Genomic DNA, 25367 nt, shown 5'->3' on the forward strand with positions numbered 1-25367 from the left:
AACTCCAACAAGGTTGCGTTAAATTTTTAGATAATTGAAAATTTTGGTGTAGTTCGTTGGTTGGAGAGATTTTTTTAGTCAAATCAACGTGACTAACTCAAAAATAGAGTTTAGAATCCAACCCAACCTTAGTTAGGTTGTGAATCTTGTTCGGATCATTTAGGTCACGACTCAGCTAAACCAAAATTGTGATGGGTCAACCACAACCAAAAAAAAAAAAGAAAAAAACCTCTATAATTCAAAAATCAATCTAAATATAAAACTATTTATGTTACAATAAAAAGAAAATTTACAGTCCAAATATACACTCATAGAACGTATCACTGAAACTTACTTAAATTTTCCACAACAGTGATAGAACGTATCACTAAACTTCCTTAAATTTTCCACAACAACTCAACAGTCTACAGAAGCATTTTTATCCGTCATTGTTGTAAACAAATGAATCTAAATCCATTTTTTCTAAGCATTTGCTATTTACAGACTCGTGAATAAGGAATTAATTAGAGACTTATTCTTTCGATGAAGAAGAAAATCTGCATATCATTCAAGTATCAAAGAAGATGACATTGAAAAGAATGTTACCTTAAAAGAGTGACTGTTCTCCATTACCAATTGCACACCGTCTCCAGTTGATAAGTCATTAGTATGGATGACTGACTATTAAATAAGTACTCACCACCTAAGTCCTTGTGTTCGAGTTTGGCTCCTGAATCGTATACGAGCTGCCTCGTACGCTTCTTCCTGGCTCTATCCAGCTATATCCGGGCAACTTTTTCACTCCCTTTGATTTCATTTCCCTCCTTAAAGAGTCGGCTTGTTTCCAATTCTCTGATGCAGCGTATATGCTAGAGAGCAGCACATAGGGTGAAGAACTTTGTGGTTTCAATTCCATAAGTTTCTCAGCGGCACGCCTCCCTCTAACTTCATCTCCATGCTTTCTGCAAGCTCCGAGCAAAGTTGACCAGAGCATCGGATCCGCTTTGCATCCGAGTCTGTTGATGAACTCCTCTGCTTCATTAAGGAAACCCCATCTCCCAAGAATGTCTACCATACATCCCAAATGATCAACTCTCGGCTGTAACCTGTAATGGCTAACCATCACGTCGAAGATCTTTCGGCCTTCGAACACTCTTCCAGCATGGCTACAGGCAGAAAGAACACCAAGGAACGTAACATCATCAGGCATGATAGATTGTTGCTCCATCTCTCTGAAAATTTCAAGTGCTTCTTCTGAATAGCCATTCTTTGCAAGTCCAACTATCATGGAGTTCCAAGAAACAACACTATTTCTACAACACATTTCATGAAAAACTTGAACAGAACTTCCAACATCACCACATTTTGCATACATATCGATAAGGGAACTACAGGTGATTTCATCCATGTTAAAGCCCGTATGGAAGATAAGGGAATGAATCTCTTGACCGTTTTGTAGAGAAGACAATCCAGAGCATGCTCGAAGAACACTCGCAAACGTTGCTTGGTCAGGTAAGATATTCTCGGATCGCATATGTTGATAGAATAGCAAAGCCTTCTCATAGTGATTGTTTTGTGCACATCCTGAAATGAAAGCAGTCCATAAAACTAAACTTTTTGGGTACTGCAACTCAGAGAAGAGTGTTTCCGATTCTGAGAGTCTTTGGGAGCTCAAATACATGCACAAGAGAGATACACACACCATTTCCCTACCTAACAGAAAACCCCTCTTAATAACTTGACAGTGAACTTGCCTTCCTATTTTCAGCAAAGATGCTCCATCACATCCATCTAAAAGCCCAGCAAATGTGACTTCCGTAGGTTTAAGTCCAACCATCTGCATCTCTTGAAATAGATAAATAGCTTCCTCTAAATGGTTCACAGTGTAGCCAGCAATCAGAGCATTTACTGAGACGACACTTCGACACGGCATAGAATAAAAGACACCCCGAGCTGCTGAAAGAACCCCACACTTGACATACATGTCAATGAGGGAACTTCCAGCACAAATGCTTGTATCTAAACCAACTTTAACTAAGAGACAGTGACATTGTTGCCCTGGTTTCAACTCCTGAACATTTGCACAAGCACTCACTATAGTAGCTAAAGACACCTCATCTGGAAGAGCTCCATTGCAAACCATTCTTCGAAACATGAAGAAAGCTTCACCATTATACTCTTCCTGAACATATCCTACAATTATTGCATTCCATGAAACATTGTCATGAATCTTCATCAACTCAAACTGTTTTCTTGCGTCCTTTAAAGCCCCAGATTTAGCATACATGTCTACCAACGCATTTGCAACAAATAGATTAGATACAAACTTGTTCTTGATCATAACATTATGAAGTTGACGACCGAAATCGAGATACTGCAAGGAGGCACATGCACTGAAAATACTAGTGAAGGTAAACTCATCAGGCTGAGGTCCATACCGTTTCATATATGAGAACAAATCCATCACTTCATGAGCAAGCCCGTTCTGCGCAAAACCTGCAAGCATAGCATTCCACAAGACGATATTTCTCTCTTCTAAAGAATTGAACACTTCAGTCGCAGCATCCATTTTTTCACATTTAGCATACATATTCACCAATGCACTTCCTACATACACATTGTCATGTAACCCTTCCTTAATCACCTGAGCATGAACCATTAAGCCATAATTCAGCATCGATAAACTAGCAATTGCACTCAAAACACTTCCTATAGTAGATCTAGTGGCTTTTAGGCCAGTTCTCTTTAATTCAAGAAAAAACGAAATAGCTTCCAATGCAAATCCTCTCTTTGCATGCCCTGAAATCATCACATTCCAAGCTACAATATTAGGATTGGGCAACTGGGCAAACAACTTACGAGCATCACCAAGCCTGTCTAGAGCAACATAAGCATTTATAACAGTTACAAGCGCTATCTGATCAGGTACAAGTCCAACTGTCTGCATTCTATCAAACACCTTGACTGCCTCCTCAGGTAAACCATCTTGAACATACCCAGCAATCAAGGCTGTCCATGAAACAGTATCCATATTAAGTGCCCCATCAAACACCAACCGAGCATCTCTTAAATCATGGCATTTGGCATACATATCAATTAGCCCACCTTGACAAAAAGAACTAAACCCAAACCCCATCTTAAAAACACCACAATGCACTTGTCTACCATAGTTAACATCCAACAACCTAGAACAAGCAGATAAAACCATCGCAAACGTGAACTCATTAGGCCGCACCCCATCATTCCACATAGACACAAAAGATTCAACAACAGTTGCAAATAACCCATGCTTAGAGTACATAGAAAGCACCGAGTTCCAGGCAAATACATCCTTCTTCTCCAGCCGGGAAAATACCTTCTGAGCATAATCCACATTGCCGCATTTGACATAGAGATCAACAATTGCATTGCCTAGTAGCCCATTGAGCCCAACTCCAATCTTCAAACTCTTCGAATGAATGACCTTCGCTGTTCTCAATGCTTGCAGAACTGGTTTAGGCTTTTCATCGAACAGGTTGTGGGGTTTGATTCTCCTGCAGTGCTGCAAGCAAACTTGCAGAAATTTTGAATGGGTATTGTGATCTTCGGATAAAAGTTGGTTCGAAATGCAATCTGGAGTGGAATAGGAGGCGATTCTGGCAACATTGTGTGGATTTAAGAAGGATGGAAGCCGGGAAGAACATGTGAAGGAGTTGAGACGCATCGACTTCATACGGCTTCCACATGACTTGGGTTCAATAAGTCCGCTTCTCTTTCTCTAGGTTTTAAAAAGGCGACATTTCACATTTTTAAATGTGAAATTATTTAATTTTATTTTTAACCTCTATTTTATATAATATATACTTTATTTCAAAAAAAATTTAAAAATACCGTTAGAATTAGTATTGTGTTTAAAAAATATTTTAAAATTTTAAAAAGTAGTATTAATATCGTTTGTTTCATAAAAAAAATAAAATAAAATAAAAAATCTTACCGAACCAAAACATTTTATCGACGTCGCATAGATTATCTCTAATTTTTTTAACATTTTGTTAAAAATTTATGAGTAATTTAAAAATGTGGCACCGATGGTAAAAATATTTTTTAATTTTTTTTGAAGAAGTTTATTTTTGAAGCTTTTAAATTCGAGGGTATTTTTGTAACAATGTTCAAGGTTTAAAATTATTTTTGAAATCTTTTAAAACTTATTTTTTAAACAAAATATTAACGATTTTTAAGTGAGGCCGACAAGAATGAATTGTCTTAAAACTGAAGCTATAGGCTCGAGCATATACGTCGTTTGGTCGTAGGTGATGCAAGAATAATATGATAGCCCTACAACCAAACGACGTATACGTTCGAGCCTCTTAGCTTCAGTTTTAAGACAATTCGTTCTTGCGTCTGGCTTAGCTCACTTGTCATTGAAAAATGAGTGTCGTACGCAAATCCGCTGCCATCAAAAGTGCGATTGTGACAAGTGGTGTCAGAATCTGTCACAAATTTTAAAAATACAATTACATTTTTTTTAATAATTAAAAATAGAAAGATTCCTCAATAATTATTATATGTATTTGTTAGTTTCCTTTTGGAGGTACCCTCCACTCAAATTTGGGTTCGGTTGAATTTTTAAAAAATTAAAAATTTAAATATATTTATAATTTTTTTTGGTAGAACCATTGATAAAAGAAAGAGATGTTGTTTATGAATCACTCACATATTCTTAGGGATATACCGTAGGATTAATTTCTGAATTATACCGTCAAAATTGGACCACAACGGAATTTCGGTCTATACCGACACCATAATATCTGATTGGAGAGGAAGATTAGAATTAGAGATTGATCGAAAAGCAAGGATATGGGCTCGTGTGAGTAGGAAACAAAAAATATCTATTCTAATTCTATCATCAGCTATGGGTTCGAATCTAAGAGAAATTCTCGAGAATGTTTGCTACCCTGAAATTTTTTTGTCTTTCGTGAATGATATGGAGAAATTTGGAATGTGTACACTTGACGATATGAATCATTTGAAAGAGGTTTGGCGGGTAGATAGAGAATACCTAAGGTTTGGTGGGTAGGTAAAGAACACTTAAGGACACGAGACAACTCTCTCTATCAATACCTAAAGGTCTTTATTCCTCTTTATTTCTATTGTTTCTATCTCATCGTATTAAATTCTATCCGATATTTGAGACTAGTGATTTCAAATCTCGAGGTTAAGCATACTCTTAATGTATTCCTTTTCCTCTTTCGAGAATCTCCTCCCCAATTTCATTCCGTCCCAATAAATAGGTGTTTGTTGAAACTCATGTGCAGTTGGAGGTTCCCCCTGTCTCCGGCTTTTAGGAGCAAGCTACCTTACTTCTAGTCAATTAAGGTCTATTTACAACTAGAAAGTGCATCTTGGATTCGTTCAAAGATAAACCCAAAATGTCACCAACTTGTTTTCCTTTTCAAGTTCGGAATACGACGATAATAATAACTTACTATTATTGTTTATTTAATTGCAAGGATTTGATTTAAAAAAGAGTGGTCCATGTAATTTATTATTATTGTTATTGCTATATATATATATATATATATACTATAAATATAAAAAGAAAGGTACAGAAACGATATGAAAAATCAAAGATTAACTTCCTATTTATTTATGTATATTAATAACATCGATGCAATCGCTGGATGAACACGAAGAACACCCAGAAACATAAAACAACGAAAACAAAAAGGAAACGGAGAGAAATCCTCCAGTTTCAGTCATAATCTTTATTCCGAAATGTAAAACTTAACCCAGAATTTGTTAAATCACTCTCCCATGCGAATGATGCATCGAATGGACTCCCCTTTCAGCATGTAATCAAACGCCTTGTTGATCTCAGAGAACGGCACTGAATGAGTTATGAACTTGTCCAATTCCATCTCCTAATCAAGAGCAAACAATAAAAAAAGGCCTCAGAAATCAAATTCCTTCAATGGGGTTTGAACATTTTGAGGATTTTTCATTACCTTATTCATGTACTTCTCGACGACCCCGGGAATGTCGGATCGAGGCTTGTAGTTGCCGAAGAACGTACCCTTCAGAGTTCTTTCGTTGAGGAAATTCATAGGATGAGTTTTGAATGCGTCGTCTTTGTTTGGGACTCCCACTAGTACTGCAACACCCCACCCCTGTTTATCAAAACAAAATCAATAATCAGTGTTAGTCGTTTAGAATCACTTAGAATGTCATTCCAAATCAACGCTTAATTACATCGTGAACACATTCGAATGCGGAGATCATTGCTTGGATGCTTCCAGTGCATTCGACACTTCGGTCGACTCCTCCATTCGTCATCTCGGCAATCACCTCTTGAACTGGCTTGCTGTGATCCTTTGGGTTAACAAATTCATTGCAACCAAATTTCTTTGCTGCAGAGATCAAACAAAACAATACATTAGAATCCAAAGACAAGAAAGTTTTCATTATGTAATTTGAATGTACCTTCTTCGAATCGAGCCGGGTTCAAATCAACACCAATGATCTTAGATGCCCCGGAAATTCTTGCCCCTTCAGCAGCCTAAGATTGAAAAACAGTGTCATTATGGTGATAATAGAAACTAGAATCTGCGAGTGAAGAACGGATTTAAACTTACAGCAAGCCCAACAGCTCCAAGGCCAAAGATAGCAACAGATTGACCCTTTTTAGGCTTTGCAACATTCACGGTGGCACCAAAGCCTTCATTCACAATCACAAACAAATTCATTCAATATCAACTTTTGAAAACAAGAATCTACCGAACATTATACAAAGAAAAGTTCAAAACCTGTGGAAATTCCGCAGCTAAGAACGCAGACTTTGTCAAGAGGAGCAGCAGGATTGATCTTAGCCAAACAGCCAAAATGAATAACAGTGTATTCACTAAAAGTGGAGGTTCCAACGAAATGATGAATTGGCTGTCCATTTTTGGAGAATCTGGTCTTGCCATCACTGATCATAACACCACGATCAGTGTTGATTCGAAGAAGATCGCACATATTGCTCTCTTCTGATTTACAATGACGACAATCCCCACATTCACCAGTGAAAACAGGAAGAACATGATCTCCTGGTTGAAGATCTTTCACGCCTTCTCCAACACTCTCAACAATACTAATCAAACAGATACAAAAACCAAAAATCAATATCACAACAAAATGATTCAGAATCAGAATCAGAACAATCAATCCACTACTTACCCTCCAGCTTCATGCCCAAAAATGCGAGGAAACAATGGAGTTTGGCCCTACAAGACGCAAACAAAATCAAAAACCTAATCGGTGTGATACATTCGTTCATCATTGATTACAAATATACCTTCGCTTCCCAGAAATAAACATCGGTGTGACAAAGAGATGTGAAAACGATCTTGACTCGGACTTCATTGGCTTGCGGCGGCGCCACTTCCACTTCCTCAATCACTAGTGGCTTTCCAGCCTCCCAAGCCACAGCAGCTACAACAAAACAAAGATCCAAACATCCAAACCAATTCAAAACTCAAACACGAATCCCTAAACTTGAACTGTATTGATCGAATCCCAATTTCCGTACCAAATTTCACGAATACCGAAATGAAATGTTACTATTACCTTTGCATTTAATGACCTGACCGGCAGTGCTAGACATTGTTGATTATGGTAGAAGAGAGATCTGTAGAAACAATGGTTTGATGAACTGAAAAGGATTTGATGTGAATGGTGATGTGAAATGAAGAACTGAGGGAGAGTATTTATAGTGATTAATTTTTTTGGTTTTGGATTTTCGCAACATATAAACCGTGGTTTTCGGCGGTAATACCATTTCCGGTAATACTATTTCCTGGCTTTCTGGGTGCGCCTCAGGTTCTTAGGTGTGCCACGTGGCGTATTTGAAAAGCTAAGGCGACCATTATCCATCAACTAAAACCCAACTTGCCCGCCTCGCCACTATTTAATTTTAATTACCAAAATAATTATTTTTTAACTTAAAATTATAAATTACTAATTTAATTTCCGTTATTATAATTTTTAAATCTTAAATGTAAATGGTTAATATATTCAAATAAAAAAACATATATTTTTTTATATAAATGGTAGGATTTTTAATGATAAGGTAATAATTTGATTTTAATTATTATATTTTTAGATTAAAGTAATAAAAATAATTTATTTTCTTAAAAATATTTTTCTATTTTCAACGTTCCAATAATACCCTTGAACTTAATTTTCAATAAAATTTAAAAACAATTTTACGCGTTAATTTAAATGTAAATTGTTAATATTTTTGTTCGAAAAATATGCTTGTCTTTTAAATCACGTGAATGTGAGTTTGCCGTAGATATTTGACATGAGGATAGAAGGTCTATTCGGAATGGGACAATTGAGGAAGGAACGAAGAAATTGAATACCTTTTGAAAGCTATATATACACTCATTTTCAACCCAATTGGACATTCATTTGATTTATATATATATATATATAGCCACTTGCCGCCGAGGGGTCGAGTATGAGGATAATACGGTCAAAATCTTTATGTTGGATAAACTCACCTAACCGTTTGTTCCACTTTTAAATTTATGTTTATTAGAAATAAAAAATTTAATAAACAACCTGAACTAACATATTATGTTGTGTCTAAACGATGTTTCAATCTGACTGAATTCGATCAACGGACATATTGTAATAAACAATTTGAATTTTATATCTAAAAAGTTTTTTTTTTTAAATAAATTTTTAATTTTTAAAATAAAATTTAATTAAATATTTAATAGATCCAAAAAAGAAAAGAAATACAAATTTAAGGGCTAAAATTATAAATAAGCCTCATAAATTGGAGTATTGTATGAGCATTGGTTGGAAATTAATATATAATAAATTTAATGAAAATGTGAATATTATTTCTTTAATTAAATGTTGAAACGAGAAATTGTGAAATTAGAAATAAAAATATATCGATGTTAATATAATTCTGAATTGAAATAAAATACTTAATAGTAAATTTTAATTTTAAGAGAGTGTATTTGTATTTTTATTTCATAATTACATTAATTTTATTGCGATAAATAATAACTAATTAAAACAAAATTAATGATAAATAATAACCTATTTATTTATTTATTTATTTTAATTATATAATTGATATTAGCTACTAACAACTAACTAAAATGAAATATAAGTTCTCGTATATTATAATAAAATCATACCTAACTTAAAAAATTATAATAGTTTTTATTAGAAGAAAAATTATTAATGAAAAATATAATTTTTTTTATATGTTATGCAAAATCATATATTTAAAAAAATTAAATGATAAACAATGTATTGCTAAAATTTAATATTAATATTTTATCTAGTAAAAAGAAAATTACATATACCAAAAAATAATAATAATAATATTTATTGATATTATAAATATTATTAGAGTAAAATTGAAAATAATAATAATAATATAAAGGTTGTGGGTCTTATCATGAAAAAAAAAAGCCATTAATGATGTGTTTAGTAATAATGATTCTCATATTCGGTGGTTCTCGACGTCACTCGTCATCTACCTTTAATTTAATATATTATTATGTTTTAATCGTTGAACTATGTTCGAATTGGTCAAATCTATAGATTTGATTTTGTAAATTTTTATTTTCTTCGATTTTGTAGATAGGACTCGAATCTTTGAATTGCAGTATTGGTCGAGAGAAAAGTTGAATATTTGTCGTGTATGCTAGTGAGATTGAACTATTTAAGTGAATATGATTACACATCGATTCAGCACGTACGTTCATATATGACTGCAATTTCAATAGTAGACATAAAACTTCACGATTTAACGATGATTATGTGTGTAAAATGTTGTTTATTAAGAGATTAACCTATAGTCAAGGCTGATTAGTTTATTACATATTTCTTGCTTTAAATAGGTCGACCATGATTTTGTGTGCCTTATTCACTAAACTATGTTTGTATTGGTCGAATTTATAGATTTCGTTTAATTTGAGTGAGCTTATGGAAGAAGTCAAAATAATTTATTTATTTTAAAAAATATACATCGAAATTAATATATTTATAAAATTGAAATATAGATATTAAACATTGATATTTTAATCTTATGCAAGAACTAATTAATTTATATTATTTAGCACTCATTCCGGCTAAGTTGAGATGGCCGAGTTGGTCTAAGGCGCCAGATTAAGGTTCTGGTCCGAAAGGGCGTGGGTTCAAATCCCACTCTCAACAATTAGTTTTTTTATTTTTTTTTATTTTTTTTTTATTTTTTTTTATTTTTATGGTGACAAAGTTGAGATCGCTGCCTTAGTCTAAGGCACTAGATTAAAGTTCTGGTCTAAAAGGGCGTGTGTTCAAATCCCACTTTTAACAATATTATCTTTAATTTTTACTTTTGTTTAGCCGAAAATGGCAGGAAGCGCTGACCGGTCAAAAGCCACATCCTCCACAGACTATGATCGTCTTTTTTTCTTTTTTTTTTTAATGAAAAATATAATAAAAACATTTTGAAATATGTTTTTCAAATAATAAATATAAACAAACCTTCCTCTCCATGAAATTTTTGTTTAATACCGTATACAATCGGATATAATTATATATGAAGAATATTATTGGACTACATAGAGTGTCAGTATCAACAATGTCGATTTGGGACTCACACTTCACATCCAATATCTAGCAGTTGAGACTGCAAGTTGTACCTCATAGAATTGACCTATAGTAATAGTTTTCAAGCAATCGTTGACATGGTACTGTTCAAGGCTCTATATGGATAACGATGCAAGTCTCTAGTGATGGATAACGATGCAAGTCTCTAGTGCATTGGGACAACGTGGGTGAACACGAGCTGTTAAGATTAAAGTTAGTTTAAACTACCAATGAGGTTGTGTAGAAAATCAAGAGGAGGATGCGTGCAACTAAGAGTAGACAGAAAAGTTACGCCGATATAAGTCATAGGAACCTAGAGTTTGAAGTAGGTGACAATGTATTATTGAAGGTGGTGCCTATGAAAGGTGTATTGAGGTTCAAGTATAAAGACAGATTAAGATCACGCTTCCTAGAGACCTTTGAAATTTTGGATTGAACTAAACCAATGACGTATCAATTGAGCCTGCCACCATACATAACGTGTTTCACATGTCTATGCTTTGTAAGTACATAATCGATCATACCCATGTGATAGATTGTACCTTTGCAGTTAGATGATAGTATGAGTTATGAGAAAAAACATGTATAGATTTTAGCCCTAGAAATAACGACCCCACTAAGATATATAGTTCAACGAGGTACTTTGGCAAAACCATAAGTCAAAAAAGGTGGCATGGGAACGTGAGGACGAAATGATTGAGAAGAATCTCGAGCTATTCCAAGGCTAAGGTACTTTCAAGGACGAAAGTTCTTTTTAAATGTGTATATTGTTATAGCCAAAACAAATATACACGCACCTACACCATCGCATTTTCTCTACTTTTTCCATTTAATTTCTTAAACCAAGTTCTAAAACCAGACCTTAAGCAGTAGGACCAAACACATAGAAAATTTAATGACTTTAACTTAGGCCAACACATAAGTGGTTTTATTATTAGATGCACATGGACTTGGATGGATGACTTATGTCCCGTAGGAATGACACATACCTTGTGGTACATATACACGTCATATTTTTATGATGTTATGGTGTGTTATGTGTTGAATTACATTATAATATGAATGTTATATGATACATGTACTTTCATACGCCACGTCGTGTATATTATGGTAGCATGTCCACAATATGCTTATGAGACATTCATAAGTCATGTATGTTAACCGTGAAAGATATATCGAGTATATGTATGCATATAGTTCTTGGTGAAATCGAACGATCAAACCTTCGCTTCTTAATCCAGTTTAGACTTCTAAGCCAATGTCGTTCCAATCCCTAGGTTGAACGAATCTTCGTTTTTCTTTCTTTTTGTCAAAACCCTAACTTCGTTCTTTCTTCCTTTCTTTTATTTTTTTTTTTGCAAGTGATTGGTCTAAGTGCTACAACATATCCGTGAGGGGAAAAATGACCCTCGGTAAGTTTGACCGACATTTTTTTCTACTATTTTATTTTTTTAGGTTCTTGACACTTTGATATGAACCACGACCAAGGAATTTCCATACCTCAAGGTCCATTTACAAGGACGAGAGCTAAGAAGCTACAACAAACCTTATACATTTATATTCAAGCTATGGTGAGCTCATCAAAGGGAATTCTAGAAGACGTTGGAGACCTCTCTTATATGTTATGCAAAGTTGAGCTTCAAGAAAGAGATGAATTAAATGCACTTTAAGTTACATTTAATAAACTCCGCTGAATTTATGAAACTAGTCAAAGGATGACTAATAAGCACATTTTATTAATTACATTATTTAATTATAGTTTAACTATTTGTTTCTAATATTTTAATATGGAGGTTATGGGTATTTCTCATTTACTAGTTCATTTAATTTGAGAGTCATGTATCATATAGGTTAAGATTGTAAATGCTATATAAAACTCTTTTCTTTGATTAGACATCAGATTTTGGAATTAAAAATAGAATTTCTATTTTAGCTTTGTTGAGAGCTAAATTTTTCTTTGCAAATTCTTGTATTTAGAACTTGCATGTAGAGTCATTCAAGTGGTATTGATCAAACCTCTTGTGGAGTAATTCGAATCCCGAGTTTAAAAACAAGTTTTCTTTACTCTTGATCTTGATCATTAAAGATAATCCGTTCCATACTTTCCCTTGGGTTGATTTCCATATCACACTTTCACGAGTATTTTTCTCTTCTAACGTAATAATATTTTATCCAATGTTACATATTGGTAGGCAATAATATTATTTTATAGCCATTAATTTAATAAAATTACATTATTCTCATCTTTAGCAACAGGTTGAGATGGCCGAGTTGGTCTAAGGCGCCAGATTAAGGTTCTGGTCCGAAAGGGCGTGGGTTCAAATCCCACTCTCAACATCTACTTTCTCGTATTTTAGCTTAGCCGAGTATTGAGGGATTAAAAAAGATCTGTTTTGTAATTTAATCAATTCCAGCAACAACGTTGAGATGGCCGAGTTGGTCTAAGGCGCCAGATTAAGGTTCTGGTCCGAAAGGGCGTGGGTTCAAATCCCACTCTCAACATCTACTTTCTCGTATTTTAGCTTAGCCGAGTATTGAGGGGTTAAAAAAGATCTGTTTTGTAATTTAATCAATTCCAGCAACAACGTTGAGATGGCCGAGTTGGTCTAAGGCGCCAGATTAAGGTTCTGGTCCGAAAGGGCGTGGGTTCAAATCCCACTCTCAACATCTATTTTCTCGTTTTTTTGCTTAGCCGATTATTGCGGGAAGCGCTGACCGGTCCAAAGCCATCACCTCCGCATATTGTGACCGTTTGGAAGCATTCGGAAAAATCCATTTTCTATTTTAAATACTAAATGACAATTTTTTTATTAATAATAATAAAAATAAAAATAATAAATGTTATGAATTTATTAGAATCTTTTAAGGTAAATGACATCAGTTCAAAAGTTTAGCCATTAATCTTGTAATTTAATCAACATATGTAATCTAAAAGAGAATGCACAACTATGTAGAGAAGCGTAGAATAGTTATAAGTATGCAAATGGGACGCAATTGTTCCTGTGGATATAATTACGTATTGAATCAGCAGATTCATTCATGTAGGAGTACGAGTTAGATAGTAGATGTAAAACATCATGGTTTAATAATCAAGACCGACCAATTTTATAAATACTTCCCTTGATAATAAGAAAAGAAAGATTTTAAACAACGTGCTATTCCAATAGTCTAGCTACCCTTAACCGACATTACATGTTTTCTATGAGATGTGATTATTGAGGTGGTTACATACCGAACTGGTTCATCATTTTGAGTCAACAATTAATCCCTAAGCTAATATGTCAATTTCGTGCTGGTACATAAACGAGAGTCCTAGAAGACTTTACCCCCAACGGATGGAAATTAATACTCAGTTAGTGGACTTGTGATATGAACCAAGAGACATCAATCATACGATATACTTCAATGAAGATGTGAAGAAAATATTGTTGAAATTATCCAAAGATATTTTAATTCATGCCACATTGAAGAAGAATGAAGTTTCATGTTATAAATTTTTGGTGGATTACAATTTAGAGTTATTGTATTTCATTAATGTATTTTAAGACTTTATTTACTTTGGGTTACAATTAAGTATGAATGTTACAACTTTTGGAATGCCTCTAATAGTTTAATTTTGAGGCTATATAAAGTCATGTATGTTGTATTTGTAAGTAGACTTGGAAAATACAGTAGAATGAGCATTTGTGCTTTCTTTAGCCAATGACTATGTTTCTTTGCAATTCTATGTAGTTTAGGTTGCATGTAGAATCATTCAAGCTCGACATGATCAATCTTGCTTGTGGAGTGATTCGAATCTCAAGCAAGTGTTCTTTCCTTGAGATATTTGATCAACTAGAATCATTCAAGCTAGACACAATCAATCTTGCTTGTGGAGTGATTCGAATCTCAAATAATGTTCCTGCCTTGAGATATTCGATCAACAAGGTAATCCGAATCTTACTCCCCTTGTAGTGATTCCTTATCATATCAACTTGAGTCTCACTTGTCATAACGTATCATAAAATTGTATGGTTAACCGTTACACTCTCAATATCCGTATATCATTTGCACACATGCACGATATCCCCAATTGATTATCTATAATATACAACATATATGCTTGAATCACAATAAATCATACATATCAACTGAACCCTAAGAATCATTAGACCTAAACATGTAACATGATTTAGGACATTTATAAAGGGTTGTGAACTCTCACCAAAAAGGATTTTGAGATCCTAGAGTTTATTGTAAAATTAGCCAATTGTTTCTTGATTCATTCGAGCTTTGTTTTGACTTTGTGGATCCCGAATCCAAATGTAATGATATCTCTACAAAATTCTCGTCATTTATTTGTTTTGGTGTGCTTCAATCAAAAGTAAAAACCAACATATGATATCAGAGTTAGGATGTCGAAATAAATGTCGCCGCCACAAAAGATCGTCAGAGGAGATGTGACAATGATAAAAAGTGGAAAGAAGGGGAGTGTAACGCTCTAGTACCCGTTACTCACTAATAGTAACTACATAACATAGTCGATAAAGATGAGTGTCAATTTATAGATACAAGGTGTGTGGGACGTTATTGATCATAATAATGATGTTGAGGAGCGTAAGGATAAGATGAATCTTGTTGCTATCTACCAAGCAGTCCCAACATCCTTCTCATGTTGGCAGAGAAAGACTGGGTAAAGAAAGTGTGGGAGACGCGGCAAACAATGAATATAGGAGTGGAACAAGTCAAAGAAGCAAAAGTGCAGACCTTGAAGAGAGATTTCGAGGCTATCTGCTTGAAAGAGTTGGTGGAAGACTTTACCATAAAATTAACGACCATCTTTACCGACATCCGTTTGTTAGGCGACTAGGTGGAGGAGATCGATGTGGTTAAGAAGTTATTTTGAGCTATGCTCCCAAGATTCATGCATATCGTTAGCTCCATCGAGCATTTTGGGGCTACGACGACAAAGAGGAGGAGAAGAAGAACTCACACACGAGGAGTTACACGCACGGATGAAAAAGAAAGATACGACTAATTTTTCTTTTTCAGGTACGAAGGGATGCGGTGGCCATAATAAGGAACACAAAAATTGTGATCGCAGACATGACGGTAGAGGAGACCATGACATTATCTCACAAACCCATGATGATGCCAACTATCGATAGACAAGAGCATGATCTAAGTGCTACTTTTGTGTAAAATATGAGTGTGATGTAGAGAAGTACCACAACAAAAGGTGAAATTGGTGAAATGTCAACGATAACAAACAAACTGTTGTGAAGTTCGTTGCTCTAGATGACAAGGGAGACGCAAAAAACCTAAAAAAGTATGCCGATATTGACACCAACTAATCCACACATATCATCACCAGTGACACTGAAGGATGTGACGAGTTCTCTGAAACAAGGTAGCTCAAGTGAGAGCAAATGTAGATTGCAAGAGATAGTGGACCATAGGATGACATACTATGTCAACAAAAATTTGATCTCTTGGCCATCTCAAGAAGTAGCAAACTGTGTCACTCTTTTCCTATGAGGCTGAGTTCATGGTAGCAAACTGCACTATCGTGCCAAACATTGCGTCTAAGAAATTTGTTGAGCGAAATGATTAGAAGTGAGCTAAAATTTGTAACTCTTTGTGTCGACAACAAATATGTAATTGCATTGATGAAGAATCCGATATTTCGTGGATGCATCAAATACATCAACACTCACTTCCACTTCATCTGTAAGCGTTTCGAGAAGTGACAGATCAATGATGGAAAGAAGAGACGATGATGTTTTCGAATCAATGAGAATGAGAAAGAGAGAGAGAGAGAGGAGAGTATCAATAGAGAATGTATGGAGTTGGCAAAGACGACGCAAGGGAGAAATGCTACGTTATGCATAATATTATATTTTAACAAACTAATATTTAAATATTAACTTAAACAAACAATACAAAGGTTGAGATGGCCGAGTTGGTCTAAGGCGCCAGATTAAGGTTCTGGTCCGAAAGGGCGTGGGTTCAAATCCCACTCTCAACAATCATTTTTTTTATTTTTTTGCTTAGCTGAATATGGCGGGAAGTACCAGAAAATCTTTTTTGAGAATCCATCTACAGTGAAAAAGTAGAGATGGCCGAATTGGTCTAAGGCGCTAAATTAAGGTTCCCGCCCGAAAGGCGTGGGTTCAAATCCCACTCTCAACATCTTTCCGTTTTTTTTTTTTGGTCAAAAGGCATTATCAATTTTCTAATTTAAATAGTAAATGATATTTTTAATTTGGTTTCTTTTTAAGTTTAAATTATATTATTCAAATTTTAAATTAAGGCATTGTTTGATATTAAAAACGATTTATTAGATATAGATATAAAACGTAACTCTTAGAGATGAGGTGACGATTGAACGAATAATTGAACAATGAAGTGACGGGTTGAACGAATAATTGAAGATGTTTCATTTAAGGGTGTTTATGAGTTGAAATATTTTTTAGACCGTACCCAAATGTTCGATCCATTGGAAGAACAACTTATTGACAAGTTTTAAACCCAATTTAAAAGATCCCCAAATAAATTCCCAAACTTTTAGGTCTGAATTCTAAGATCTGGTTTTGAATAAGAGTTGTGAAACAAGTATTAAATCATACAATTTGTTACCTCCATGTTGAAGTAATAATCAAGCTTTTCTCTTCCCATCCAAAATGAACTGTGCCCATTTCTTCATACATCTTGAATCTCTCGCAATACTCCCCGATAAGATTTCGAATCGGGTCGGTCACGTTTTGGCTCATCGTACAGGAACTGAACCCAGCCATCGTCATTCTTGCCCGCCATTTCCCGGCGACTTCGTATCTCTCCACTCTGTCCTCGCCTTCACAAGCTACGATGTTGACTATGTCCTTGGCCAAGCATTGCCTCTCTACATTGATTCGGTCTTGACTATCTCTCGGGAGTGTCGCATCGAGAGTGTTGTAGACAGCTGCAAAGTAGTTATAGGTTTCGACGAATCTCGAAAAGAATGGGGTGGTGTTTGTGTTCATGTCCTGTTCGACGACTGTTACTAGTTTCGGGTTTAAGTTCTTAACCATTCGGAGAAGCTTGTCTCGTAGATTTACGGTTGAGACACTTTCATCTGGCATGTGGTGAAGCAGGAAAGCGAAGTTGACTATGACTGCTTCTCCGTGGCGGGAGGCGAGCATCGAGGGAGTGACATCAGAAGTGTTCGAGGCAATTGCTTGAAATTCAAATGGAACTCGTAACGCTTTTGCCAGTTGTTCGAGTCTTTGTCCAATGTGTTTAAGACCTCCGACGGGGCGATGGACTGATTCGGGATCATCGACCCCTGTTAACCTCAAGTGTGGTGGCTTCCCTGGCTGAGTTGCTAGCATCTGAATCAAATTTATGTACTGAGTTCCTTGGCTTACATCGAAATCGATTATGTGAATTCTCTTCTCATCTTTCGCCGCCTCGATAATGGCACAATTTGCAGCCATAAAGCCGAATTTGAAACAAGGGCAGACCTCGAAAAGGATCTGCATAGCTGCGAGACGGTCCGAAGAAGGCGGTTCTTTGCATCTCAAAGCTTTATAAAGATATTTTCCTGATGCTAACAACCGAGCAGCAAGACCTTCCACCATATACGCAGCGATCCTCTGCGAGGGATCGCCCTGAACCGAGACCATACCTCGGAGCTGTTCAATCATGGCTGACGCTTCGTCAAAGTTGTCTTCCGAGATGGCAAAAGCACATTCTAAAAGCATTTCTCTAGGATTCTGTGAAGACATCTGAGATGCATCCTTGTTGCTGCCAGTGGTACTGAAATTAGAATCTGTCGACGAGGATTCGTTTGGCGAGTCATGTAGCAGTGCATCTTTAATCGAATTCGCCCACTCGCTATCGATTTCCATGGCTTGACCATTTACAAGCATCTCGACACCATAATCAGCAGCATCAGGTTCACCCAACAGGTCCCTCTCCAATTCTTGCAACTTCAGTCTCACTTGATCATCCTCAAAATCCAGCTGTTCTGGACTTGTACTCTCAAGGCAAGCTGAATCTGAATCACACGTTCGCCCATACGAAGTAGCGTTCGGGTGAAAAGAATTGTTCGAAATGCCCGAAACGCCAGAAATCGATAGCTCTTCGATCGGGAAGTCAAGGAAATACTTCTCATAGCTCTCACTCCTATGCATTTCAGAGCCAAATCTTTGAGCAGACAAGTCAGGAGCATTCTTGGTTCCTTTCAACGAGTACAGCTTGCGACTTCCGTATGATAACGGAGATGGATCAGATGGCCTGACTAACGACATTGTTTTCTTCGTCCTAACTACGCTTTTTCAGGAAGATCAAATTTACACCATATAGATTGGAAGCTCTGAAAACACAAAACATGTATCCATAAATCATAGCTCACTAACAAACAACAAATCGAACTAAACTATCGACCATTCGACCCGAATTCTCAATCATTTCGTTATGAACTTGTAGCACAAAAGACAGGATCATATCAGTCAACTAATTATACAGAATCAGAGCAAAGATTTCAAAGAACATAACAAAGCTGGGTGTGAGATCCCACGACGGTTGGGGAGAAGAATGAAACACCTTTTATAAGGTGTGAAAGCCTCTCCCTACCAGACGCGTTTTAAAAACCTCAAGGGCAAGTCCAAAAGGGAAAGCCCAAAGAGGACAATACTTGCTAGCTGTGGGCTTGAGCTGTTACAAATTATATTAGAGCCAAACACCCAACAATGTACCAGTGAGGAGGCTGAACCCCAAAGGGGTGGACATGAGACGGTGTGCCAACAAGGACGCTAGGCCCCAAAAGGATGTGGATTGTTCCTACATCGATTGAAGAAGGGAACAAGTGCCACCAAGGACGCTTAGCCCTGAAAGGCGTGAATTGTGAGATCCCACATCGGTTGGGAAGAAAAACGAAAACCTCTCCCTAGCATACGCGTTTTAAAAACTTGAGGAAGTCCGAAACGGAAAGCCCAATATCTACTCTTATCTTTCCTTTGAAGCAATGTCAAAACAAAGCCAAATTGAAGTAGAAAAAATCCGATTCACACAACAAAGTTATCATTCTATGACTCAAAGCACGATGAACAATGAAGAAGCTAGAGCAATTTGGTTAAGCGATAGCTATTAATTCAGATAACAAATAAGATTACTTCACAATTAGCCCATAAGTTCATGCAGTAATCCCTAATCAGAATCGTAAAACAAACAAGATCTTGAGCATAAAAACAAACAGTTCTAAGAATATGAAAAACCAATGAATCTAAGACAAGTACCTGAAACAGGGCGCTCCTCAAAGCACTTGAAACCACTCAAAATCAACAAAATCAACCTCAAATCCGACCTAAAACGAAGTAAAAAGTCTAAATCGAGAGAACCCACAAGTCAAAACGAAATTCCCAAGAACAAAATCCACGAACAGAACGAAAACACTAAGACGAAATCAACGAACAGAATCAGACAAAAGGAAACCCAAGAACAAAATCCACAGAGAAAAAGGGGGAGACGATCTTCTGGAATTCAAAAGCGGAAGAAAAGTAGATGAACTCACCTTCATATATGAAATTAAGAAGGGAATTTTCCTGGGTCGGTTCAATTGGGATATTTAGTTTGGGGGTTTTTGGAAGCATTGGTTTGGGCCTATTCCAATTTTTGTCCCACTAAAAACAAATGATTGAAAATATCATATCACGCCTACATAATGCTGACGGCCGCACCGTGGATGGATTGTGCCTTGTTTTTGGAAGTATATATAAACTTATTGTATATGATACCTACACTCACATGTCTCCATATATATAATTTGGATCAAATCATTTGTAGCAATTACAAAGTGATCTATTACCGAGATAAGACAAGTAACATTATCCATAGGCTTCCCTCAAGGCTTTAAAACGCGTCTACTAAGTGAAAGTTTCCACACCCTTTTAAATGTGGGACATCATAGACAACAACATACTATTCAAAATTACACTTTTAACCTTAGATTTTTTCATAAAATTATCAAAATCATTACCAACTATCAAAGAATAAATAATTAACTATAAGATTTTAGCGAAGATGAGTGCGAGCGAAGATGTTGGGTCTTGAATAGGGATGAATTATGAGATTGCACATCGATTGAAGAGAGAAACGAGTGTTAGTGAGAACGCTGGCCCTAAGAATGTGAAAACCTGTCCGTAGTAGACACGTTTTAAAAACTTTAAAGAGAAGTCCGAAAGGGAAAATTCAAAGAAGACAATATCTACGAGTGGTGGACTTAAACTATACGTACTATGGATATATGACGCTCACGAGATCGAGATCGAGATCGAGATCGAAGAAAAAGAGAGAATGAAAGGAAATAAAAGGTGGTGGAAATGAAGTGAAATGGAGTATTGAATTATGGGCAGTCCAACCAAGTCAATGTTTTCGGACACTCCATCTTTTACCACTTTATTTTCAAAGACGTGTGTTCCTAAAAAGACCAAAAACACCTTTGAACATGTCAATAATATACATGTGCTTAGTGCGCCCATTCATTACACATCGGATCGAACAAATTAAGTAGGACAATGCGCATGTGATGTCCCACATCGGCTGGAGAGGAGAACAATTTCCCACCTCTAGTAGACGCGTTTTAAAGCTTTGAAGAGAAATTTGAAAGACAAAACCCAAAAAAGACAATATCTACTAGAAGTGGATCTGGAGCGTTACAACAAATCTATATAACTCGATAATAGCAAACTTATGCTTTTTATGTATGCGTAAAATTTTTATACTAATAAAATACCTATTAAATTTTAAAAGTAATATTAACCTCTTTAATCTTTGTAACGGTATTAATGTTATTTTTAAAAGTTCATGACTATATTTTCGGACGATTTTGAAAATTTAAATATATTTTTAAAAACAAATATTAACGGGATTTTTTTTAGTCTAATAGTAATTTTTTTTAAAGATTTTTTTTAATTAAAGTAAACCAAACGAATTACTATCGTGTGAAATATGTAACATTCTTTAGCGAATATTTGTAGTTTGAATGTTCCTCCACGTCATACCAAGGATAGATATCACTCACTATCAGATGGGGAATAGGAGCTAATATCACAATCGTGCTCTTGCGACACTAGAACAACGATTTTGCTACACTTATTTTAACCCAATGAATTACTATCGTGTGAAATCCAGCCTTTGTGGACAATATTAGCTTATGCTCGAGTCTCGGGTCACATTTGAGAGAAATGTTTTAGAAAAGTTGAGTAAGGAAATATGTTGAAAACAATTTTAAAGAAAATTATGTTATAAGCTAAAAACGAGTAAGCGACAACGTTTTTGATAGCATGTAAGCTGATTAGGAATAATTGACAACTATTCATATCCCGTATAACACATTTTAGGACATTTTAGCCCTACGCGGGTGTAGATATGTTTGGTGACCGACCATACTGTAACAACCTAAGCTCACCACTAGCAAATATTGTCATCTTTGAACTTTCTCTATTGGGTTTCACCTCAATGTTTTCAAAACACGTGTGTTAGGAAAAGGTTTCCACACCCCGATGTGGGATCTTACAATCCACCCCTTTTCCAGACCCAGCATAGTCGTTCCTCTTTCCAATCGATATGAGAGATCTCACACATACACTCACGTATTGACACAACAATATTAGTAAATGTCAAATCTAACATGAAAGCAAGTAAAATGAGTTTGAAACGGGCATGCGACCATGGACAACACGTCTTGGACAAGCATGACTAAGACATCCGACATGTGGCTACAAGAAACATGCCTTGGACAAGCATGACCGTAACACTATAATTTCGTAAATTAGTTTTAGGGTTTTCCACAATCCTCTACAAACAACTAGTTAGTTTTTTCTCGACAAGTCACACAGTAAAAAATTATGGTAAACTAATTCACGAGTTATCAAATTTAGATCATGTTGTGTCGTTAGGATACTTTAGTGAGGACTTACACTCATAACTTTATCGACGAAACCATATAAACCATGTGAAGGTCATATCCTCATCATGGCTTGACTTGTACTCATCCTTTAACATATTTGACCTTAAAGCCTTCATACGGTTGGGTGGAGGCCATGGTTAATTTTAAAATATACATTTTTGCGCATATATTTATTATGTTTTTATTTAATTTTATAATTACTCTTTTTTATTATTTATTCTCCAATTAACTCTTTAAAATAATTTTAACTACTTGAACGGAAATTTTCTAAAATATATATCGGAGGTAAATATCAAATTTTAATTAAATGTCGGAAAATAATTAAATAAATAAATAAATATTTTACGAACTACTATTTTACTTTTCTTAAAAATAAAATTTGAATAAATGACCTAAATCAATTGAAAAAATTTACAATCCGAACAATTAGGCTGAATGTAAATAAATGTTCCGACCAACTCACCTAACCTACAAATGTCCCTCGTTAAAGAGAATGAGGGACATATTTCACCGTGGTTAATTAAATATTTAAATTATATGCTAAATTAAGACGATACCTCCGTTATTATGTAAATATAAACTAAATTGTTCTTGAATTAAGATTAAGATAAGATTAGACCTATATATATATATATATATATATATTTTGAAATGGTAAGCATAATGGTTAAAGTCCCTATTTTAATTGGGTTTTTCAACCCTAACATAATTAGGATTCATTTCCCATTAGTATTTAGAGGGTCAAAATGGCAATCTATACAAACTTGGACAAAACTTACACCCATCATTGTTATGCTCTCCTTATCACGACCCAAAATGCTCGCTTTATTGTCGTAGTTTTATATCCATCATTTCTATAACATCTCAAGTCTACTGTTAGTAGATATTGTCTTCTTTAGACTTTTATTTTCGAGCTTCTCCTTAAGGTTTTTAAAACGCGTATGCTAGAGAGAGGTTTCTACACACTTATAAAGAATTATTCATTCTCCTCCCCGACCAAGGTTGGTGTAACAGTCCAAGCCTATCGCTAGTAGATATTGTCTACTTCGACCCGTTATATTTTATTGTTAGTCTCTCGGTTTTAAAATGTGTCTCCGAGAGGTTTTTATACCCTTATAAGAAATCTTACAATCCACTCCCTCGGGGGCCAGCGTTCTCGCTGGCACACTACTTGGTGCCTAATTCTAATACCATTTGTAATAGCCTAAGCCCACTCCTAGTAGATATTGTTTACTTTTGCTCGTTATGTATTACTGTTAGTCTCACAGTTTTAAAACATGTTTGCTAGGGAGAGATTTTCACCCCCTGACAAGGAATGCTTCGTTCCCTTCTCCAATTGATGTGAGATCTCACAATTAGTGTCGATTTCAATATAGTTTAACTAATTATGACATGTCTTCGATTCACATATGACGATTAATGTGTACTTTTCACACTTTGCAGTGTGTTAGAGTCTTGTGTTGACTAATCAAAGGAAAGATATTAAGTATATAAGACACTATCTCTATTGGTATGAAATCTTTTAAAGAAACCAAAAGTAAAACCACGAAAGCTTATGATCAAAGTGAACAATATCATACAATTCTATATATATTAAGAGTCTTTCGTGTTTATTTCCAATTCAAAGTGGCAGTTGGAAATGGAAGACCTAAACCTTATAGTTAATATAAAGTCTCACCTAATTCTAACTGCCATTATTCCAAGTTTATCACTAACTTAGAGATGTATATATATATATGTATATGTATATGTATATATATGTATATGTATATGTATATATATATATGTATATGTATATATATATATGTATATGTATGTATTTTATCAATAGAAAATTTTAAATTTCATTTTTCCGCGAATTTTGAACCTTAAAAAAAAAAAAAAAAGGTTAAAAACGGTAGCGGCTCAAGCCTACGGTTAGTGGATATGGTTCTTTTTGGGTTTTTTTTTTCGAGTTTCCCCTCAAGGTCTTAAAACTTGTCTACTAGGGAGACGTTTCTACACCCTTATAAAAAATGCTTCGTTCTCCTCCCCAATAGATGTAAGATCTCACAATTCATCCTTATTTGAGATCCAACGTTCTCGCTAGCACTCGTTCTCCTCTCCAATCGATGTGGGCCCCCCAATCTATCTGCCTTCGAAGCCCAGCGTTCTTGTTGGCACACTGTCTCGTGTCCACCCTTTTCGAGGGTCAGCCTTCTCGTTGGCATATTAGCTGACGTATAGCTTTGATACCATTTGTGACAGTTCAATCCCACCGTTGGCCGATATTGTCCTCTTTGAGTTTTCCCTTTCGAGTTTCCCCCTCAAGGTTTTAGGGAGAGGTTTCCACGCTCTTATAAACAATGTTTCGATCTTTTCACTAAGTATCAAAATCTACCGATTTCATACAAATTTGAATATATTTCTCAAAACCCATAGATTTGAATAAAAAAATCGAGTTTTAATGTTTTTTTCCCCTTAAAATGCTTATTTAATTTCAAACTATATTAAATATATATTTTATAATTCATTAAATCCATAAGAAAATATTTTTTAGGACGATAGTTTTACATAATTTTAAAACTATTTATATTAGGTAATAATCCAACACACCAAATGGAGTGTTCATCATGCTCTTCATGTTCATAATTATTAAAATAAATCAAAGTCAAATTTTTTACAATTTTATAATTATTTTTAGTGATTGGATGGAGATTCAAACTTCTAACCGTGCAAGAGACGTTCTATTATATTTTAGATATAATATTACTTCGTATATTATTGAATTTTCTCAATTAATCATTTTTTCATATATTTTCAATTCTTAAGTGCTAATTGAATCATTTGGAAATTAAGT

General features: G+C 35.2%; 3 protein-coding genes and 5 non-coding genes across 9 annotated transcripts; 5 read left to right on the forward strand and 3 right to left on the reverse strand.

Annotated features, from left to right (window-relative positions):
* Nucleotides 1–365: 365 nt before the first annotated feature.
* LOC111473755 (pentatricopeptide repeat-containing protein At3g09040, mitochondrial) lies at nucleotides 366–3717 on the reverse strand. Its single transcript, XM_023119160.1, has one exon. It carries the CDS (start codon nucleotides 3689–3691, stop codon nucleotides 683–685), a length of 3009 nt encoding a protein of 1002 aa, XP_022974928.1. The 5' UTR covers nucleotides 3692–3717; the 3' UTR covers nucleotides 366–682.
* Nucleotides 3718–5579: 1862 nt separating this feature from the next.
* Nucleotides 5580–7603, reverse strand: LOC111473986 (alcohol dehydrogenase 1). The gene is made up of 9 exons (XM_023119259.1): nucleotides 7564–7603; nucleotides 7292–7428; nucleotides 7174–7220; nucleotides 6762–7087; nucleotides 6591–6673; nucleotides 6439–6514; nucleotides 6208–6365; nucleotides 5964–6125; nucleotides 5580–5879 (listed from the first exon to the last, which is right to left on the reverse strand). Exons 1-9 carry the CDS (start codon nucleotides 7598–7600, stop codon nucleotides 5763–5765), a joined length of 1143 nt encoding a protein of 380 aa, XP_022975027.1. The 5' UTR covers nucleotides 7601–7603; the 3' UTR covers nucleotides 5580–5762.
* A 2498-nt stretch (nucleotides 7604–10101) lies between these two features.
* TRNAL-AAG lies at nucleotides 10102–10182 on the forward strand. The gene has a single exon. It is a non-coding gene; the product is annotated as a tRNA-Leu (tRNA).
* Nucleotides 10183–12855: 2673 nt separating this feature from the next.
* On the forward strand, nucleotides 12856–12936 carry TRNAL-AAG. The gene has a single exon. It is a non-coding gene; the product is annotated as a tRNA-Leu (tRNA).
* Nucleotides 12937–13020: 84 nt separating this feature from the next.
* On the forward strand, nucleotides 13021–13101 carry TRNAL-AAG. Its single transcript has one exon. It is a non-coding gene; the product is annotated as a tRNA-Leu (tRNA).
* An 84-nt stretch (nucleotides 13102–13185) lies between these two features.
* Nucleotides 13186–13266, forward strand: TRNAL-AAG. Its single transcript has one exon. It is a non-coding gene; the product is annotated as a tRNA-Leu (tRNA).
* Nucleotides 13267–16525: 3259 nt separating this feature from the next.
* Nucleotides 16526–16606, forward strand: TRNAL-AAG. The gene has a single exon. It is a non-coding gene; the product is annotated as a tRNA-Leu (tRNA).
* A 537-nt stretch (nucleotides 16607–17143) lies between these two features.
* Nucleotides 17144–20189, reverse strand: LOC111473801 (scarecrow-like protein 1). 2 transcript variants are annotated; one of them, XM_023119198.1, is made up of 3 exons: nucleotides 20132–20189; nucleotides 19857–19924; nucleotides 17144–18934 (listed from the first exon to the last, which is right to left on the reverse strand). In XM_023119198.1, the coding sequence occupies exon 3, from the start codon at nucleotides 18867–18869 to the stop codon at nucleotides 17214–17216; it is 1656 nt and encodes a 551-aa protein (XP_022974966.1). In that variant the 5' UTR covers nucleotides 18870–18934; nucleotides 19857–19924; nucleotides 20132–20189; the 3' UTR covers nucleotides 17144–17213. The 2 variants fall into 2 exon arrangements, with proteins under 2 accessions (XP_022974966.1, XP_022974961.1); XM_023119193.1 differs by lacking the exon at nucleotides 20132–20189 and adding an exon at nucleotides 20010–20095 and having other exon boundaries at nucleotides 19857–19976.
* Between the last annotated feature and the right edge of the window lie 5178 nt (nucleotides 20190–25367).

Source organism: Cucurbita maxima, unplaced genomic scaffold (genome assembly GCF_002738345.1).
Source record: "Cucurbita maxima cultivar Rimu unplaced genomic scaffold, Cmax_1.0 Cma_Scf00003, whole genome shotgun sequence".
Taxonomy (NCBI): domain Eukaryota; kingdom Viridiplantae; phylum Streptophyta; class Magnoliopsida; order Cucurbitales; family Cucurbitaceae; genus Cucurbita; species Cucurbita maxima.

Coding starts and splice junctions, on each gene's coding strand:
- LOC111473986 (XM_023119259.1), bottom strand. CDS start 7,600: ATGTCTAGCACTGCCGGTCAGGTCATTAAATGCAAAG. Junction 7,429..7,563: donor TCAGGTCATTAAATGCAAAG/GTAATAGTAACA, acceptor GTTTTGTTGTAG/CTGCTGTGGCTTGGGAGGCT. Junction 6,515..6,590: donor TTGGAGCTGTTGGGCTTGCT/GTAAGTTTAAAT, acceptor TTTCAATCTTAG/GCTGCTGAAGGGGCAAGAAT.
- LOC111473801 (XM_023119198.1), bottom strand. CDS start 18,869: ATGTCGTTAGTCAGGCCATCTGATCCATCTCCGTTATCATACGGAAGT.
- LOC111473755 (XM_023119160.1), bottom strand. CDS start 3,691: ATGAAGTCGATGCGTCTCAACTCCTTCACATGTTCTTCCCGGCTTCCA.